At 35.0% G+C, this 20286-nt stretch overlaps 1 protein-coding gene across 1 annotated transcript in view; it reads right to left on the bottom strand.

Annotated features, from left to right (window-relative positions):
• The window catches only part of LOC128983999 (heat shock 70 kDa protein cognate 5), a 79793-nt gene extending 59823 nt beyond the window's left edge, over nt 1–19970 (bottom strand). Inside the window, exon 1 of the mRNA XM_054403282.1 lies at nt 19750–19970. Coding sequence (XP_054259257.1) covers nt 19750–19845 — 96 coding nt within the window. The 5' untranslated portion in view covers nt 19846–19970. The remainder of the gene's footprint in view (nt 1–19749) is intronic.
• Between the last annotated feature and the right edge of the window lie 316 nt (nt 19971–20286).

Here is a 20286-nt window from a genome sequence, read left to right as displayed (position 1 = left end):
GGATCGAGTTAGGTATCGTTCTTTCCGTAATATTCTAAGCTTTCTCCAGAGGTCTGTCTCTAAGCGCTATTCATTTTAGTTCCGAAAATATTGTAGCAGACAGCTGACGTGCGTGTATTTGTAAACAGCTAGGTTCCCCCGGACCGATGACTGATGTGTTTTATTACGTTTATCATTGTTTTAGTGTTAAAAATCAAAAGTAGTGATATACGTGGTGCATTATAAGAAGATTTAAGTGGTTTTGAAGTGCTGGTTGATGATCCTGAAGAAAGTGATATTGATGTAAATTATCAGCCAGATTCCTAGCTATGGTTAGGCTATGCATTCTTAGCTAAACGCAATGTACTGAAATCAGTTTTTTGCCCATAACTTATTTATTTGCAAATCTACTTCCTTATATTATTATATATTTGTAATCCTCATAAAATTTAGAACAAAGTGGCTATTTTCAAATATTTATAGGCCTATAATTTATACAATTTCATTGAGCGCGAACAACTTATTTTTTTTTTGAAAATTTTTGAAATTATATTTTTTTTACCTAAAAATTTTTTTTTTTTGAAAAATGTTCCTTATGTTTTATATATAATATTGAAGCCCATGATTTTCCAAACAAAATGGTATATAGAACATTAGAATTAACATTGTTTTAAGCTTCTCAGATCCGTTTTAATAAAACCTTGCGAATGCGCCAAAAATAGGTGGACATTAAGGCCTAAACTATGGACACTTGGAGGGTTAAAATCATTACCACAGGTATTGTTTGTATATTACTTACTTAAAAGTCTTTGTTTAAAATAATTTGTTTAACATATGTTGTCAATAATAATTAAGCAATGACATTGGATTGTAAACAGTGATAGAATAAAGAGAAACAACTTGAATGTTAAAAAATACTTTTTACTTTTTATAAAAATAAACATGGCGCAGTCGGTAAAGATTTGATTAAGAATAATATCAGAAGAATATACACAGAAATGGAATTTAACAAACCGGATATCCTAAGCCTTGAAGGCAACTTGGAGGAAAATTTTAGGACATTTAAAGAAGAAGTGGAGATATATTTTATAGCCACTGAAACCGAAAAGAAACCTAACTCTATACAAGCAGCAAGGCTTAAAAACCTACTAGGAAAAGAAGCATTGAAAATTTATAAAGATTTCAAACAAGATGAACCAGAAACAGTAAAAACGATATTAGAGACACTAGAGAAGTATTGCACGCCAAGAAGGAATGAAATCATGGATATTTATAAGTTTTTCAAAAGAAAGCAGCAACAAGATGAACCATTTAATAAATTCTATTCGGACCTAAAAAATTTAGTCAAACCATGTAAATTTGAAGAACAAGAGGAAAAACTGTTGAGAGCTCAGATAATACTGGGATTAAGTTCAAAAAATGTCCAAGAAAAACTTTTGAGAGAAGATCTAAAATTGGAAAAGGTAATAGAAACCTGCAAAACGATGGAGTTAACCGAACAAAATATGAATGAAATCAATGAGAAGAAAGAAGTACTTCAAATTACAAATATTCATGATGAGAAGAAAGAAGTTCATCAAGTAACTAACACCTTTGCTGGGACACGTAAGTTGGAGGAGAGGAATATGGACCAAACAGGTAAAAGATGTTTTAAATGTTACAGATGTGGTGGTAGTCATGGAAAACAACAATGTCCAGCTTGGGGTAAAATCTGTAGTAAATGCAAAAAGTCAAATCATTTTGCAAGTATGTGTAGGACAAACTTAAATATTCTTTCTAATGAGAAATGTAACGAAGTAACTGATCAAAGTAGTAGTTCTTTTGTGCCTAATTGCCAAGGCTATGAGATTAGAAGCAATAAAGAATTTTAAAACTCCTACATCTAAGGTAGAATTACAAAGATTTTTAGGTATGGTAAATTACATCAGAAATTTCGTCCCTAATTTGGCTTCAATAGCATCACCTCTTAGGGGCGGTTTGGGAGCTCGAGCCCAGCTAGTACGCGCCTAGTGTTAGACGCGCCTAACTTTAGTCCCCGGACAAGAAAGCAGGCTTGGGAGCTCGCGCCTAAGCTGAAATGGTCGTAGATCAAGTATAGTCGCGCCTAAGTTGCAGCGCAGCTAGATGTACAGGGAATCGCGGGGAATTCAGGTTTTGACGTTGGCAACGGCCACTGCAGAGCACGTTACCGTTGACAACAACAAACGATGAACAATTGAATATGGATACAATTTTATATTGGTATATCAACGGTGGCTAATTAGTAGACTATGGTTTAAGTTTCTGCATTGTACCATTGCAAAAATTTTGTTTTGTAAGATCGTTGATTTACATCTCAATGACGGCTATGTTTTAGCTCTGGTACTACACCTTATAAATACGTACAGAGAAGCATAGGCTTCTGAAAATCAATATGATTTCTTTCAGAGATCAAAAACATTCGGTAGCCTAATCATTTAACAATGATTACCCTGTGTGTGGAACGGTAACACCTGAAACTCGGTTTCATGCAATAAAAAGCTTGAAAACTAAACAGCAATTGCCCTGTGTAATATATAGGTATTGAAGGAAATAAAATAAAAAGTATTTTAAGTAATTGCGGAGGTTATAATAGTGTGAAGCAAATGTATATCTGTTAATACTTACAAAAAAATTGTTGTAAATTTAAAAAGTTTTAACCATGACACTCTTTTATCTAACTTTCCTAAAGTGAAGTAGCTATTACCGTAGGTAGCACTTAGTTCCGGGACCGATATACTTTTCCATTTTGATGTCCCTAGAGGCCAAAAACATCCCCTATTCGTTCGTCCCTATTCGTTCAAATGTTTATACAGGGTGGCTGAAAAGTAACTTGCACCCCCACTTAACTTTTCAACCATTTGAGATATTTGAAATCGGTTTGCGGCAACCCGCATAGATATGAGGGGCCACAATAATTATGGTCAATTCTGAAAATTTTGCCCTTAGGGGTAGCGGGGGTCGGGGGTAGCTCAAAATTTTCAAATGACAAGTATAGTCGAGTTTGATATCATTTTACAGGTCTTGACAAAACATGAACATTGACATCAAGAAAACCAAAATCGGCTCACTAATAACAAAATGGCGTCCTAAAACGTTTCAAATCAAAATAACCATAAGGGTGGGAAAAAATTAACTTGCACCCTCTTTAACTTGTTATCTATTTGAGATATTTAAAATTGGTTTGCGGCAACTTGTTTGGAAATGAAGGGCTACAATAATTATGGTCAGTTTTGAAAATTTTGCCCTTAGGGATAGCGGAAGTAGGGGGTAGCTCAAAATTTCCAAATAGCAAGTATAGTCGAGTTTGGTGTCATTTTACAGGTCTTGACGAAACATAACAAACAACATAAAGAAAACCAAAATCGGACCAATAATAACAAAATGGCAGCTAAAAATGATTGAGACAATGATTATTTAAAGTAATTTTGAACTGCCATTTTGTTATTAATAGTCCGATTTCTATTTTCTTTATGCTAATTGTTATGTTTCGTCAAGACCTACAAAATGATACCAAACTCGGCTATACTTGCTATTTGAAAATTTTGAGTTACCTCTTACTTTCGCTACCCCTAAGGGCAAAATTTTCAAAACTGACCATAATTATTGTAGCCCTTCATTTCCAAACAAGTTGCCGCAAACTGATTTCAAATATCTCAAATAGATAAAAAGTTAAAGAGGGTGGAAGTTAATTTTTTAGGCACCCTCATGGTTATTTGGATTTGAAACGTTTTAGGGCGCCATTTTGTTATTAGTAAGCCGATTTTAGTTTTCTTAATGTCAATGCTGGTTTTTCGTCAAGACCTGTAAAATGATACCAAACTTGACTATACTTGTCATTTGAAAATTTTGAGCTACCCCCGACCCCCGCTACCCCTAAGGGCACAATTTTCAAAATTGACCATACTTATTGTAGCCCCTCATATCTAAGAAGGTTTCCGCAAACTGATTTCAAATATCTCAAATGGTTGAAAAGTTAAGTGGGGGTGCAAGTTACTTTTCAGCCACCCTGTATATGTATAGCCAATACATTATATACACGTCCATGATCTTGACAAATTGAGTAATTTTTGTCTGATTTTGATAAAATTTTGTATGAAAGTGTAAGGTGCGATAAACCCTAATAAGTTCGCGAACCAGCATGATCAGACCATGTGAACCCGGGGTTTTATGGGATAAAATAGTTTTTTCCTCAATTTAAACCCCTAAAACATAAATCTTTATCTTTAAAATATTTTAAAGAGAATAAAAAACAAATTAGTATCTTAAAATGTTTTGTACGGTTATTGGCTTCAGAGACTATTCAAAAATCGTAAATTTAAAACTCCCATGTGATTATCATGGAGAATACGTTAACTGTTGTAGTTTTGTAGTTTATGGATATATTTTGATGAATCTTGGCAAATTTATTTATTTTATATAAAGTTGTTAATATTTTGGTAAAAAAACACACTTTATTGCCCTCCCTGTAGTAGCATACCTACACGTAGGTAGTTTTAGTTACTTGTTAAACCTAAAGCTATTTAAATAAATTTAATTGAAAGTCCTATTAGGTTATTGGATATTCGCTTAGTCTGTAGGTTTTCTGTGGCGGGATTATTGATTTACTGTATATATTTTCTTATAATCCAAATAATCTAGGTACCGGTACTACATTTTGATGTAACTAGCACTTGTCAATGACACTGAACTGAGCTCAATCACAACGCAATAGAGAAAAAGAAAATGATTATGACTGTGAGCTATTTGCAGTTTTTTATGTTTTGTTTATTATCTCTTCACTTTTTCGTAAGGGGTGAGTGGGGGGGGGGTATGTATGTGGTTGCTAATTTTTTCCTAGCTAATAAAATATTTATAATTAAGGTACGGGTACTTATAACCAAACTCTCAGTTGAAATAAATTCTATTCAAGCTCCATAGTTTTATTGTAGTTAACAGTAAAAACAAAAACAAATAATATTTCGTTAAATTACTTCCCGCATGATTTTTTCCTTTATTTTGAACAACAGAAACCTAAAAAAAAACTTTTATCAAATATACTTTGAGGGTAATGAAATTGTTCGGAATTTAATAACGAATTCCAATATAACATTCTTTTACTTAATATGTAAACAATTAACTTGCTAATGAGCTAATACCGGCATGATGTCGACTTAGACCTGCCCCCTGGCAGGACTAAAGTTGGGGACTAAACTCACTGATTTTTATGACGAAAACATATCTCTTAGTCCCGAAATTGGTCTCACAAACCCACCGAGACTATCTCTTAGGCTGGCGTCTAAGTCTACTTGACTCCCAAACCAACAATATTTAGGCGCGAGATTATCCCTGCACAAGTTAGGCGCGCGCCTTACTGATCCCGAGCTCACAAACCCGTTTTCGAGGCGGCAGCCTAAAATACCGGAAATATCCGGATTTAGTCGCGGACTAGCGCTAATACCGAGCTCCCAAACCGCCCCTTAGAGATTTACTAAAAAAGAATGTTCCCTGGCAATGGCATGAACATCATTCTAATGCTCTTGAAAAAATCAAACAATCACTCTGTAGTAATCAGGTCTTAGGGAATTTTGATCCATCTCTTCCTATTGAAATACAATGTGATGCTTCACAGGATTCTGTAGGGTGTTGTTGCATGCAAAATGGCAGGCCTGTTAGTTACTCTTCTAGAAGTCTGACCACAGCAGAAGTTAATTATGCTCAAATTGAAAAAGAATTATTAGCTATTTGTTTTTTGTGCAAGAAATACCACAACTATATATATGGAAATGAAAATGTAACAATTTTTTCTGACCATTTACCTCTGTTGTCAATTTTTAATAAGCCATTGTTTAAAATTGTCAATAACAGAATAAGAAGACTCAGACTTAAATTGATGATATACAGTTTTAAACTAAAATATTTGCCAGGAAAAAACATGCATATTGCAGATTTTTTATCTCGGAATGGTATTAAAGATGAGGTTGAATGGCATGAACCCTTAGATGGTATTGTGCATTGTATTGAATCTTCTGAAGTGAAGTTTAGTGATAGAAGACTCGAGGAATTTAAAGAGGAAACAAGAAATGATGATGTTTTAAACAAAGTTATACAATTTAGTAAAACCCAATGGCCAAAATCTGTTAATGATGGTGATCTAAAGACTTATTTCAATATGAGAAATGATGTAACTCATCAAGATGGATTACTCTATTTGAATGACAAACTTATAATACCAAGTAAACTGAGGAAATTTATGCTGTCACACCTGCATGAGACTCATCTGGGAACAACTAAAATATTGAAAACTGCCAATTTATTTTTTTACTGGCCAGGAATGTCATCAGACATAAGAAATACAGTATCTCAATGTTCTATATGTATGAAACACCAACGTTCAAAATTGAATGAACCTTTAAAAGTTCACAGTGTTCCTCAAATACCCTTCATCAAGATTGGAGCTGATATTGCTGAATATGCAGAATACGTAAATACTGAATACAGAATACGTAAATACTGAATACGTAAATACTATCTTGTAACTGTTGACTTTTATTCACGTTGGATTGATGTATTTAAGTTGAACAGTAAAAACAGTAATACAATAATTGGTAAATTCAAAGAGCTATTTAGTCGAAATGGGATCCCTATGTATTTGGTGGCTGATAATCAACCATTTAATAGCTATGAAATGAAACAGTTTTCTATAAATTGGAATTTTACAATAATCACATCAAGTCCTCACTATCCAAAAAGTAATGGACTAGCAGAAAAGGCTGTAGGAATTGTAAAGAAAATGTTACAGAAGAGTGCTGAAAGTAAACAGGATTTTGAACTCTTCTTATTAAATTATAGAAACTCACCTGTTGCAAACCTGGACTATTCACCTTCTCAGCTTTTAAACAGCAGACACATAAGATCAAAACTACCTATACCAAACAGTTATTTACAGCCTAAAACAGTTTCTTTTGAGGTACATGAAAGTATAAATGAAAGCAAAAGGTATCAAGAACAAATGTATAACAGATCAGCCTTGAAAAAAGAAGATGAATTCCAAGTTGGAGAAGAGGTTTTAGTACAGGATATTAAAACCAAATTTTGGAATCCTGGTGTGATTTTTAAAAAATTACCGGAACCTCGTTCTTATTTGGTAGAATTAGAAAGTAATATTGTTTTAAGAAGAAACACACACCATATAAGAAAAATTAAATCTATAATAAGAAGAATAAGAATGTTAAAAAAGAAGGACAGTCAAGACGGCTAAAAAAGGGAGATGTTTGTATATTACCATAGATAAATCATACTCCTAGATTTGTCATCCTTATGGAACAGCTGAAGCTAATTTTATTGTTTATTCTGTACGTCCAACTGTAGAGGTTATGTTTTGTTTACAATTTTTTTCTTGTTATTTCAGTCATTTAATCATAATTTAACTAAATAAAACGATTTAATCATAAACAATAACTGGTCTCCTGGTTATATAACCAAATAATAAAGCACAAATCATGAAAATAACCCTAAAATAATATAAACAAAATGTTGTCTACCCCAGCGATCAGTGTGGACGTACATGAACTAGACACAAAAACAAGCTTCAAAATTTACAATGGGATGAGGAGTCTACTTGTGTTGCTTAGTCTATGATATTACTTACTTAAAAGTCTTTGTTTAAAATAATTTGTTTAACATATGTTGTCAATAATAATTAAGCAATGACATTGGATTGTAAACAGTGATAGAATAAAGAGAAACAACTTGAATGTTAAAAAATACTTTTTACTTTTTATAAAAATAAACAGGTATTTCTACCTAAGCTTGGCATGGCGTCTCCCGGCCGTGGCACCAAGCGATCATAATCATCTTCCTCATTGAGCAGGAAAATATTTTGCAACAGTTTATATTGTCTGATGAAACTAACTTTGAACTATGTGGTGCTGTAAATACGCAAATTGTCGCTAGTGGTCCTTTGAGAATCCTCTGGCCTCTTCATTGTGAAAAAATTGTGGCGTTTTCCGTTTTGGAGTTATTTGGCCTTACTTTTTTTTAAATCAAAGTGGCAAAAGAGTTAATGTAAACAAAGAAAGGTATATTGAAATTATTCAGACTTTCTAACACACCACATCTAAGACATTTGGGAATAGACCGGGCCTCTGCACACATGGCAGGTGAATCTATGACTGTTTTAAGAAGGCCGTTTCCAAGGCATCTTATTTCACATTTTGGCAATGTCCCTTGGCCTGCCTGGTCTCCAGACCTAATGCCTTGTGATTTCTGGTTGTGGGGCTAATTGAAGAGCAAGGTATTCACCACGAAACCCCAAACTATTGCAGATGAGTATACCATGGTCCACTTTATCAAATGCTTTTGCAAAATCAATGAAGGCGACATCTATTTGTCTACCATTTCTCATGGCTGATAGGATATAATTTTTTTTTAAAGTAGGAGGTTGGTAACTGTAGACTTTGAAGTAGTGAAACCATGCTGGCTGTGGCTAATAAGCGGCCTTAAAAACTGATTTTTTTATCTTGTCAAAACCAGGCTCACAAACACCTTTCCGATGGACGGCAGTATACTGATTGGCCTGTAGTTTTTCACTTTTAAAGGATTTCCACTCCTTAAGGATTGGGACTATATGGCCATCTTTTAGTACGTATGGGAATATTCCTTTCTGGATAGAAGAGTTAAAGAGATAGGTCAGTGGGTTCGCAAGAGTAGTTCGACAGACTTTATAAATGAAGGGGGAATGTTATCAGGGCCTGCTTCTTTATCAATATTAACGTTTTTGAGGACTTCCATGACTTCAGATTATGTGAACGTAATTGATGACAACACTGAGCTGCTTTCAAATGTAAAAGAGTGGTGAGCTGCGACAGGCTGGGAAATACTGAGGCAAAAAATTCAGAGAACACGTTTGTCATCTCATTATAGTAATTTTTCGTATGCCTGTTTAAGGAGACATGAGCTGGAAAAGCGGGTGCATCCTTCGTGGACCGGACGAAACTCCAAAAGCTGTTGGGTTTATTTGGGATGGAATTACCCACGTGGATGAGATAGAACAGAGAAAGTGTGATAGTCTGAAGGCTGCAGAGTAGATTTGTAGATCTCCTAACATATCAATCATCCACTTAAAGTTTGCCTGCACATCGGAAGAATTTTTGTATATGTATTCGAAGCTGGTTGTAGCGAGCATGAGTAAAGCAGCTTCAAGGTTACACTTTCTTAAGGTTAGCTTATGGCTTGGATTCATTATAACCTCAACAAACCAAAACCCTGTGATTACACAACAGAGAATACAGAACAAACTGTTGTCAGTTAGAACTTAACAACCCACAGATTAACTGTGATATAGAGTGTAGTGAATAAAATACAACTAAACTTACCTCACATGATTTAATTGTTTAATATGTTTACTGTCATACGGTTTTACTTTCATTACACAGAGCAGAAGGTTGCATCACTTAATTACAACCATAATGCATCAATTAAGAATGTTATTTTGCAGATAATTTTAACATGTTACATTTTAACATTACATCTTCTATTTTTCTCCTTGTTTTTAGAAAACTAGTGGCCATAGAGGTATAACACTTGTGAAAACATATGTAGAATGTCAGTTCGAACCTGAGACACCAAAATTTCTTTTTAACAAAAATTGTCAGTTAGACCCTATTGTTTTGGACCCATGATAAGTTAACTTAAAAATTAAACTTCAGTAGTAGGCATTTAAGTTTAGTTTTATTAAAACTTTTGCACCATTGTTTTCAGGTAAAATTCTAGTTTCTAATCTTACTAATATTACGTGAAAGTTTAAAATTAGCCATTTAAAATTAATAATACTGTAAGTAAAAATATGCCACGAAAAACGTAACAACGCTCGGTAGTTTAGAACTAGCCTACTTCAGTGGGCCTAAGAAGACTATTTTCTGCTAAAAATATCCTTTTAAAGTACTCCACTTTTATAAATTTTAGAAAATATATGATTTTATTTATACCTAACATGGTTTTTATGGCAATATACAGTTAATAACAAGTTAAAATCAGTAAATATATCACGAAAAACGTAGGTAACAATCTGAAATTAGGAAGTGCCGCTGCCTAATTCTAAACATGCGTCCGGAACTTAGGCTTAGTGTACATTTCGCCATCCTAATTCCGGACGGCTTGAAAATTAATCTTAAAATAGTTTCTGGTTCTTAATTACGGTTTAAAATGACAGAAAAATATTTCAAGATTCATATTGACAACTGTACTTTACCACAAATCGGCAGGTAATAGTTATTAAAGCCTAAGAAACTCAACCGTTTTTTTAAGGAAACAGACAAGAGATTTTAGAAATTTGCAAAAACTGTGTACAGCAGTACAACATGACCAATAACGGCTCACTGGATCTAGTGGCCAATGACGATATACAAACCCATTGTCTGCAAACAGATTAAAAGACAACGAATGCATTAATCTTAAGTTGGTGTTGATCAGATGAAGCATATGCTTAATATTTGAGACAAAACCCGGCGCGTCCGGTATTTGGTGGGTGTCCGATATTTGATATGTTTACCTTATCTGCTGACATTATCGGTAATATGGTACGCGGCCAGATTTATCCGCTAAATGGCCAGCAATAGATTTTATAAGGCGCACGAACTACTTATTGCTGACTTTACCCCCCCTAACTTAAGGTACATATTATTGATACTGTCGTGTCCGTTAAAGTGTCCTCTATCTGCTGACTACAGGGTGTCTACCAGTAAGCTATTTGAAAAATCGGTTACATTTTGGGGACATTTGGGGGCCCTAAAAAATCAGTGACATCGAACTAAGTAAATTTCTGTGAGTTAATTTTATATTTGCTGTTGGAGTAAAAAATGTATAGTGAGTCACAAACAAGGCCTAATATAAATTCAGGATCTTAATGTTGATTATAGAACTCATTTTCAAATTCCAGAAAAAAGTCATCCCTAGAAAACAATCAATTCCCTAGAAGTGGCAAACTGGTCGTAGACGTAAGTAAAGGGAGTGAAGAGAACAATAAATCAATGTTAAGCGATAAACACCATTAAACATTGAATAAACATGATGTTGATCAATCGTGGACAACTTATAATCATTAGCTCCTACCATAGATAAAACACACTCATGTTTTATCTATGCTCCTACTCATAAAGTGCTCATCTTGAGTCACAAAGTACAAAGTGTACCGATTTACCCTTTGAAATCCCCAATTATCTTTAAAAATTACAATTGGGTAAAATCCGCAAAAAATCCGCAAGCCCCCAAAATTTGCCCAAAAAGCGTAATCACGCGCAAAACGGCAACACTGTTTGAACGTTCCAACAAAACAAACCCTCAACAGTGTCTCCACTACACACACACAAAATACAAAACAAATATTCCACTTACAGGGTCGAGAAAATCCCCGTCTATTCCGCTTTACTGTAATTAAAAATCCTGTTTAGTCCCGCATGATTTTTATTTACATTTTGACCAGGGGGTGAATACTGATCAGTAATTTGTAACATGTCTAAATATCTCCTAAAACCTTTCAACAATGCTCTGGTAGAATATTTTAAGTAATTGGTGTTAGGTCTTATATGCAAAACGGTATAAAAAGAAGTAATTAGTGTAAGAGCCGATAGTCTCGTTTTATCCCGCATCTCGTTTTAATCCCGCACATGGTCTCTTCAATAAAACGAAGAATCACGCCTAAATAAAGTTATATCTTATTGGTTTTCTGCCACAAAAATAGTTGTGATAAGATAAGTAATTAAGTTTAAAAGTAGGTTGATAGAGAAATTATTGTTTTACAGTTGAATAAACACGTTCGCTGCGTTGTATATTTTTTTGGATTATTCCAATGGTGAATTGTCCGGTTGGGCAATGACCTCGAAATGAGTGTGAGCCACCGTGAGTCAAATGGGCGGGGGGAAGGGGTGGGTGTATAACCTTGAAGCTATATTTAGACTTGCACCACTTCCCTAAAGGGCTGGGGAAGGGGATTCCAATCGCTAAACAAACAATGATACAAAGTTGTTTATCAGATATTCCTTGTTCGGTTGGACAATTATTTATAATTGATTTAGTAGGAACCATAGGAGAAATATTCTAATTAGTGCCACGATTTGCTTTTTACATAAAAATACAACATTGCACAATCTTGATATTTTAGGTCATTGACCAATGATCTTTATTATACACATCCGTTACTGCTGTTTAGGAAGGGAAACACGTCAATAATTAAAAATAGCTGTTTACCCTTCAGTCTAGACGCAACTTCCGCATTCTCAACATGGGCACAGAAAACGTACTACTATAACCCAGAATGCCAACCGCATGGTAAAAAGCATTAAGTGTTTTGAGAGAGCTTTGCCTGTCAATCCGTAGGCAGCGCCACCAGCGTTGCTATGCTATTGCATGGCAACGCTGGTGGCGCTGCCTACGGATTGACAGGCAAAGCTCTCTCAAAACGCTTAATGCTTTTTACCATGCGGTTGGCATTCTGGGTTATAGTAGTACGTTTTCTGTGACATGGGTCCGCTTGTCGAGTTTGATGTTTTTATCGGCCGTATATGTGTGCGCACTATGTGTTTATTCGTCGTGTGTTTGTGTGAATGTAAAAACTGTTACTGACGACCTTCATATGAAGTAATATCATCCTTGTACACACCTGATGATGACCTCCTAGCAGGTTGAAACTAGTTGTGAAGACAACAATCGGATTGCAAGAATAAGGTAGCCTATTTAAACCACTAGGCCTATCATAACTAAAAATAATTTATGTTCGCATTGTTGAAAACAATTGTTATGTAAACCTATAAAACATTAGATAACTCAAAAATATATCAACATAAAAAAGCCATTATTCTTTCTCTTCGTTCTTGAATTATTTCTTGGGTTTCCTTCAATCATCCAAGCATTCAACAAGTTGCTATGGTTACAATACGAATCACCCCATTAGCCGGTTAGCCTCATGCGGTGCTTGGAACATTATTTTTGATACGAGATCCCGAGGTCTCGTATCGTAATAAAGTAGGCTAAAAGTTTATTACTTCAGTGTGTTACGAGATCTATTTATCTCGTTCATCTCATGTTTACTAGTTGATAGATCAATAAAAATGCATTATATATGTACAAGTTTCATTTCTTTACAATAACTGTAGGCCTACGCCGAAATATCGATGTTTTAAGGAAAGAAGCCAAATTATGGGTCCCGCACAATGGGCTAGGTACGATACGAGACCTCGGGATCTCGTAGCACAGTGAACATGTAAAACTAATGCAGAGATGTAAGTGTTCTTTTATATATTTTTTATTTTAAAAAATGTCTGAACAGTCTTTTTATTGGAGGTATTTTAACTAGTTTACGTACATGGAATTGACCTCAACCTTACGGCTACGGTAGTAAGGTAGGCCTAAGCATTATTTGTACGATATTTTCGTGCCGGTGAGACGCAGGCTGGTTGCCTGACTCTATCCGAGACTGGTAATCTACGGTAATACCATTATTGTACGGTATTTTCGTGCGGGCAAAACACAGGCCGGTTGCCTGACTCCATGTAAGAGACATTGCAAAATTTGTCTTGACACTGGAACTGCCACAATAATTTTGTGTCGGCAAGACTTTGGCCGTTTGCCTGACTAGCTACAGTACTAAACTGACTAGCTTTCAGATGGTATACTGTTAATACAGTTCTATGAAATGGCGGGTAACATGGTATTAACATCGCAGTTCGCATCGCGATCATTTTATTTGGAATCAACTAGACTAGATTGACTGTTGGACGTGATAGGCTAGTATATATTATTGATACATGACAAGTTTTGTCTAAAGATTTAGTGTTGTCCCAAAAAAAAAATGAAAATCTGTAGGTCTACAAAAATTTAGGTGACATTTTAAGCAAATCCCGTGACAATAGGGGACATCGGTGACACATTACTAAAATCGGTGACTTTTCCGGGACTTCTGTGACAGGTAGACACCCTGTGACATTATCGGTAATATGGTACGCGGCCGGATTTATCTGCTTAACGGCCAGCAATAGATTTAATAAGGCGCACGCACTACTTAACCCTCCAAGTGTTAACACACCCGCTGTGGTGTTATGCGTCGCTTTGGCGATCCACAAACATCGTTTACGGCGAAGGCTCTGGGACTGACTGAATAAGATTGAACTGGATTAAGATTGGTATCGTTGTTTTTGGCAGATTCTAAGCTTTCTCCTGATGTCTGTTTCTAGACGCTTTTCATTTTAGTTCCGATCATATTGTAGCAGACAGATGACGTGCGTATTTGTAAACAAGTTGGTTAACCTCACATTGATGACTGATGTGTTTTATTACGTTTATCACTGTTTTAGTGTTAAAAATAAAAAGTAGTGATATACGTTAGTGTATTATAAGAAGATTTAAGTGATTTTGAAGGGTTGGTTGATGATCCTGAAGAAGTAGGTAGGGCCTAGTAATATACTTGTGTGAACCTGGCAATAACTCGGCAATAAGTAGTGCGCGCACCCGAAAAAATCTATTGATGGCCGTTTTGCGGCAAAATACGTCCGCGATCCATATTACCAATAATGCCAACAAATAGAGGACACTTTAACGAACACGACAGTATCAACATTATGTACCTGGGGAGTAGAATAAGGGGGGTAAAATTCGCAATAAGTTGTGCATCGCCCGATAAAATCTATTGCTGGCCGTTTGCAGCAAAATACGTCCGCGATCCATATTACCGATGATGCCAACAGATAGATGACACTTTAACGAACACGACAGTATCAACATTATGTACCTGGGGAGTAGAATAAGGGGGGTAAAACCAGCAACAAGTTGTGCGCGCCCAATAAAAACTATTGCTGGCCGTTTCGCAGCAAAATACGTCCGCGATCCATATTACCGATGATGCCAACAGATAGAGGACACTTTAACGAACACGACAGTATCAACATTATGTACCTGGGAAGTAGAATGAGGGGGGTAAAATCAGCAATAAGTTGTGCGCGCTCCCGCTAAAATCTATTGCCGGCCGTTTTGCGGCAAAATACGTCCGCGATCCATATTACCAATAATGCCAAAAAATAGAGGACACTTTAACGGACACGACAGTATCAACATTATGTACCTGGGAAGTAGAATAAGGGGGGTAAAACCAGCAATAAGTTGTGCGTGCCCAATAAAAACTATTGCTGGCCGTTTTGCAGCAAAATACGTCCACGATCCATATTACCGATGATGCCAACAGATAGAGGACACTTTAATGGACACGACAGTATCAACATTATGTAGCCTACCCGAGGAGTAGAATAAGGGGGGTAAAATCAGCAATTAGTTGTCCGCGCGCCCGATAAAACTTCTTGCAGATTTTACCCCCCTTATTCTACTCCCCAGGTACATAATGTTGATACTTTCGTGTCCGTTAAAGTGTCCTCTATTTGTTGGCATTATTGGTAATATGGATCGCGGACGTATTTTGCCGCAAAACGGCCAGCAATAGATTTTTACGGGCGCGCACACTACTTATGGCTGGAGTTATTGCCAGGTTAACGCCAATTAGTAATATTAAATGTAAATTATCCACCAGATTCGTATGGTTAGGCTATGCATTCTTAGCTTACGCAAAATGTACGAAATCTGTTTTTCACCTATACCTTATTTATTTGCAAATTTACTTCCTTATACTATAAGTTATATTTTTGGAATCCTCATAAAATTTAGAACAAGGTGGCTATTTTAAATTTTTGTAGACTTATAATTAATAAAAATTTAACTTATTGAGCGCAAACATTAATATTTTTTCATTTATTTTATAATTTTTGAGAAATGTTAACCCCACAAAAATTTTTGACAATTTATTAAATGTGTTATAGCCTACCATTAAATTGAAGCCCATAATTTTCCAAACAAAATGATATATAAAACAGTCAGTGTTGGGGAAGCTACTTCTAAATGTAGCTAACTACAACTACTTCTACATTTCCAAAAAAGTAGCTTAGCTACAGCTACAGTTCCGAAAAAGTAGCAAGTACAACTCAGCTACAATGAAATGTAACTACAGCTACAATTTTAGCTACTTTTTCAAAGACGTTACTTTTTATTCCACGCACATTAGGTAAATGTAAAATTAATTGCAACTACATTTTTATTAAACAAACATTTAAATAAAAAATGTCAGTATTGTATCTAACATTACTTGGAAAACAAATTATTCCTAGATTGTATTTAATTTGTTGGCATTATAAACCTAACATTACAACAACAGAACCAAATAGTTGGGTCTCCCATCATATTTAGTACTTATTTTTAAATATTGCATTATTTTTAAGCATCTTATAGTATGTAAATTTCATTAAGTTCAAAGGACATACACCCAAACAATATTTTTAAAGCTCATTTTATTTCTTTAATATAGATTCATTTATAGATGTCTTATATCAACAATTAAGACCAATAAAACTGTAAAACGATTATTTAAAAATACTTTTTTGTGTTGCAGAGCCTATAGCCTACTGAAATTGGAGTTTATTGCCTTTCTTTTCTTTTAATGTTAAAAACTACATTGCTATAGCTTTTAACCATAGTGATAAGTTACTTGTTCTATGAATAACACTTTTCAATGTCAAGAAATCGTCCTTTATTGTCATTATGCATAGGGCAAATTGTGCTTCAACCTAGTTGGTACAGAAAACAGTATTCAGCAACTTATCCTGAAATCGTCTTTTAATTTAAACATGTTGAAATTTGTAAAGTAAAAATAACATGTAGGCCTACTTTGCTATGTAACAAGTTGGCTATAGTAGGCTTGTTCTTGCAAGGACTAAACAGATATATATTCCTAATACACCATAGCATAGCCTAGGAATAGTCCTATACAAGAGCTGTTAGCAGGAGCAAACTATGCTATTTTTTCAATGTTCCCAAGTTTCATGTTATATGGAGATTTTTTTTTTGTTACAATTATCATGTAGTCCAGGCATATCTTAAATCTCATAAAGTCAATTTGCTCTTTGTTAATTTAGTAAACCTTTGAAAAATATTCGTAATCTAACCAAGGAAGGGCTTGTGATGATGAACCACAATCAACAGCTGAAGCAAAGGTTGATAGACCAGCTTTCTCCAGGTTTAGTGTTGGTTTCCATTAAAACCCAAGTTGAAACACTATCGATATAATAAAGAAACTAAATTGATTACTAATTTCCCTGTCAATCACTTGCAAGCATTCAATAGCTTCTCTTGTCACCAGTAACGTTTAAACATCGTCTGCATCTAGCGATTGTATTTTATCTGACAGTAATCATAGAGTAAGTAAATTAAGGAAATGAGAGCCAAAAATGTGGATAACACTCATTTAATGGCCTCCATGTCCACACAACGTTGTAATAGGGAATGAAACGGCTGCAACCAGCTGTATGAAGCCAAGAAAGTAGGCCCAATTTTTTGAAAATCTCAGTTTGAAAGAGGTTGTTTCACGTTGTAAAGTTCTTTAATCTTTATTTGGTAAATAAATAATAAATGTCCAGGGTTTACAATGATGAATACATAAACCTTTTATTAGTCAAATTGTACAAATAAGTAGGGTTATACCTATATTTAGATGAAACTCTTAATCTCAGGGTTCTAGGAATGTGCCGGCTTATAGGCTTATGTGATGTTGGATAGGCATAAGCCTAATGTTCATCACAAGTTATGTACAGTTCAATTTACACTTTTGAAAAGAAGAAAGTTCAAATTTTGAATTTAGTAAAATGATAATTTAGGTTAAAGTTCAAAACGGCAAAAGTCAATAGAAATTTTGGAATGTGAGTATTTAGCAAAGTACAGGTTCAGTTTGATCTCACCCAAAAGTTTATAGTAGTCTTCTCCACAAATATATTTCTTGAGGTAGAAATGATATATGTATCCTATTAAATAATTGAGAAAAATCTTGATATTTTAAATACTGTAAAGTTAAATCACCAATTAAAATTTTTAAATCATCTTCCTGTCTTGCTTCTTCATTACTTAATTCTCAATTGAAAAAATCTTGATTCTTGATGTTCAATTTCATACATCTGTTTCAACAATTAGTTCACTGGTTTCTTGATGTCACTATTCACTGTTACTTTTATGATTGGTTGGTATTATATGAAGAGTATTTTAATTACATTTTTGAAAGTGAAAGAGAAGAATAATTTTGTAAAATAATTCGAACTGTATACCGTAAATAACTTCCAGTGATTATAAATTTAGCTTATTAAATAAATGACAGTGTTTGATGAGAATGTGAAATATGGAAATTTACAATAGGTGGACCCTTTGCCCTTCTACTGTATGTAAACACATGTGATAATTTAGAGGTATTAATTTAATAGGCCTAGCTAATAGTAGGCCTAGGTATTTGGATACATAACACATGGTTTATTAACATTCTTTTTTTTTTTTTTTTTTTAACAAGTATTTATTCACAATCTATTCTATACTAGAATAATAAGTAAATTTGATAACCATTTTAACATGGGTTAGTTATTGGGTTAGTTACACTCCATCAAGTGCACTAACATACAAAAACTTTTAAAAAGTTCAACTAAAGACGATTTGGAAGGTCTATTGGATTAACTCTTTTGAGCCTATATGTAGCTTCACTATTGTCGAGGAGGTTAACTGCCAGGAAATTTGGATGGGTTTCTAATTTTCTTTGGTATTTTTCACTTCGTTTCTTTATTTCTTCTTTAACATAGGGTAATTTTGTATCTTGATGAATTACTTTATTTGTGACAAACCAAGGTGCTTGTAAAATTTTTCTCAGTGTTTTCGATTGAAACCTTTGAACTATTTCTATGTTTGAGTTGGAAGTGGTTCCCCAGAGTTGGATACCGTAGGTCCAAATAGGTTTCAATATAATAAATTTAAAAGTAAACAATGAGGATAATTTTGGAACATCTCAACGTAAGGTTGAGGTTATGATAAAAATCACTATCTCAAACAATGTTAATGTAGCGAGAAAAGTAGCTAAAATTCCGCTACAACTACTTAAAAAATGTAGCTAGCTACAGCTAAAGCTACAAAATCTTAAAAGTAGCGTAGCTACAGCTAACGCCACAAAAAAAGTAGCTCGCTACTGTAGCGTCGCTACTTGTAGCGCGCTACTTCCCAACACTGAAAACAGTTATACTTTTTAAAGTTTCTAAGATACATTTTAATAAAACCATGCGATTGCGCAATAAATGGGCCAACATTAAAACTATTACTATGGACACTTGGGAGGGTTAAGATCAGTTATAACTGACTTTGCCCCAACAGGTACCGGTACCTACATGATATTGATACTGTCGTGTCCGTTAAAGTGTCCTCTATCTGCTGACATTATCGGTAATATGGTACGCGGCCAGATTTTTCCGCTAAACGGCCAGCAACAGATTTTATAAGGCCCGCGCACACTTCTTATTGCTGAGTTTTTGCCAGGTTCACCCCAATCTCATTCGGTTGTTTGTGCCAACAGATATGGAAGTGTACCCATGCAGGGAATTTAAAAAAAATAGGCTATGATTACAATAGAGGAATAAATGGCTAGGTCTATGTCTAGGTTAAACTGAGATAGCCTAGGCCCTAGACTAACTTAGGCCTATACCTAAAGGCCTACTACCTAACCTAAGCATTTTGAGCAGGAATTATAAGTACACGCGACCTCAGCCAAATTAGTAAATAAATGTTTAGCAGACAAAATGTAACAGGTAGATAGATAGGCCTAGAAAAGCGCATTTTTTTATTACCAAGTAGCCTAGGCCTAATGCTTAACACATGTCTTACCTTCTTAAGAAGCGTGCTAAAATAATTTCTGTGGCCAATGTCATAGGTAAATGCAGATTTTTCCAGAATATTACGTCCAGCCAATCGCGCCAACATGGTAATAGATTGCTTATACTAAACTTAAGTTCACTTAAATAAATCTTAAAGAATTCAAGAGTTAACTAGGATGATGTAATAACCAGCTAGCCGCAAACAAGAGAGACTGACTGTGTCTAGTGTCTGACTCTTGACTGAGACTGACTGACTGAACAGTGAACACTGAACTGACTGACTGAGTGAGTGAGCGTGTGAGGGGAGACCTTGCCATCAGACTGTCACCGCCCTTTTTTCGTCTGTCTAGAAACGGGACAGCGGAATTTGAAATCGGAACAACGCTTCCCCCACTACTGCGCTGTGCCGAACGCTTCCGAATCTTACCGAGCAGTGCCGAACTTAAACTTAAACGTCAAATTCAATGCTGTCTGTCGCGTGGTCGCGTGGTGTACTAACTTAATCGTTTTGGCTTGTCTTGTCAACAATGCATGTATGCCAGTGCTC

This window comes from Macrosteles quadrilineatus, unplaced genomic scaffold, assembly GCF_028750875.1.
Source record: "Macrosteles quadrilineatus isolate MER2022 unplaced genomic scaffold, UCM_ALF_1.0 Scaffold_1__1_contigs__length_201487025, whole genome shotgun sequence".
NCBI classification, from domain to species: Eukaryota; Metazoa; Arthropoda; class Insecta; order Hemiptera; family Cicadellidae; genus Macrosteles; species Macrosteles quadrilineatus.
Note: the sequence above shows the minus strand (reverse complement) of the source record. Positions and strands in the feature narration are given on the sequence as shown.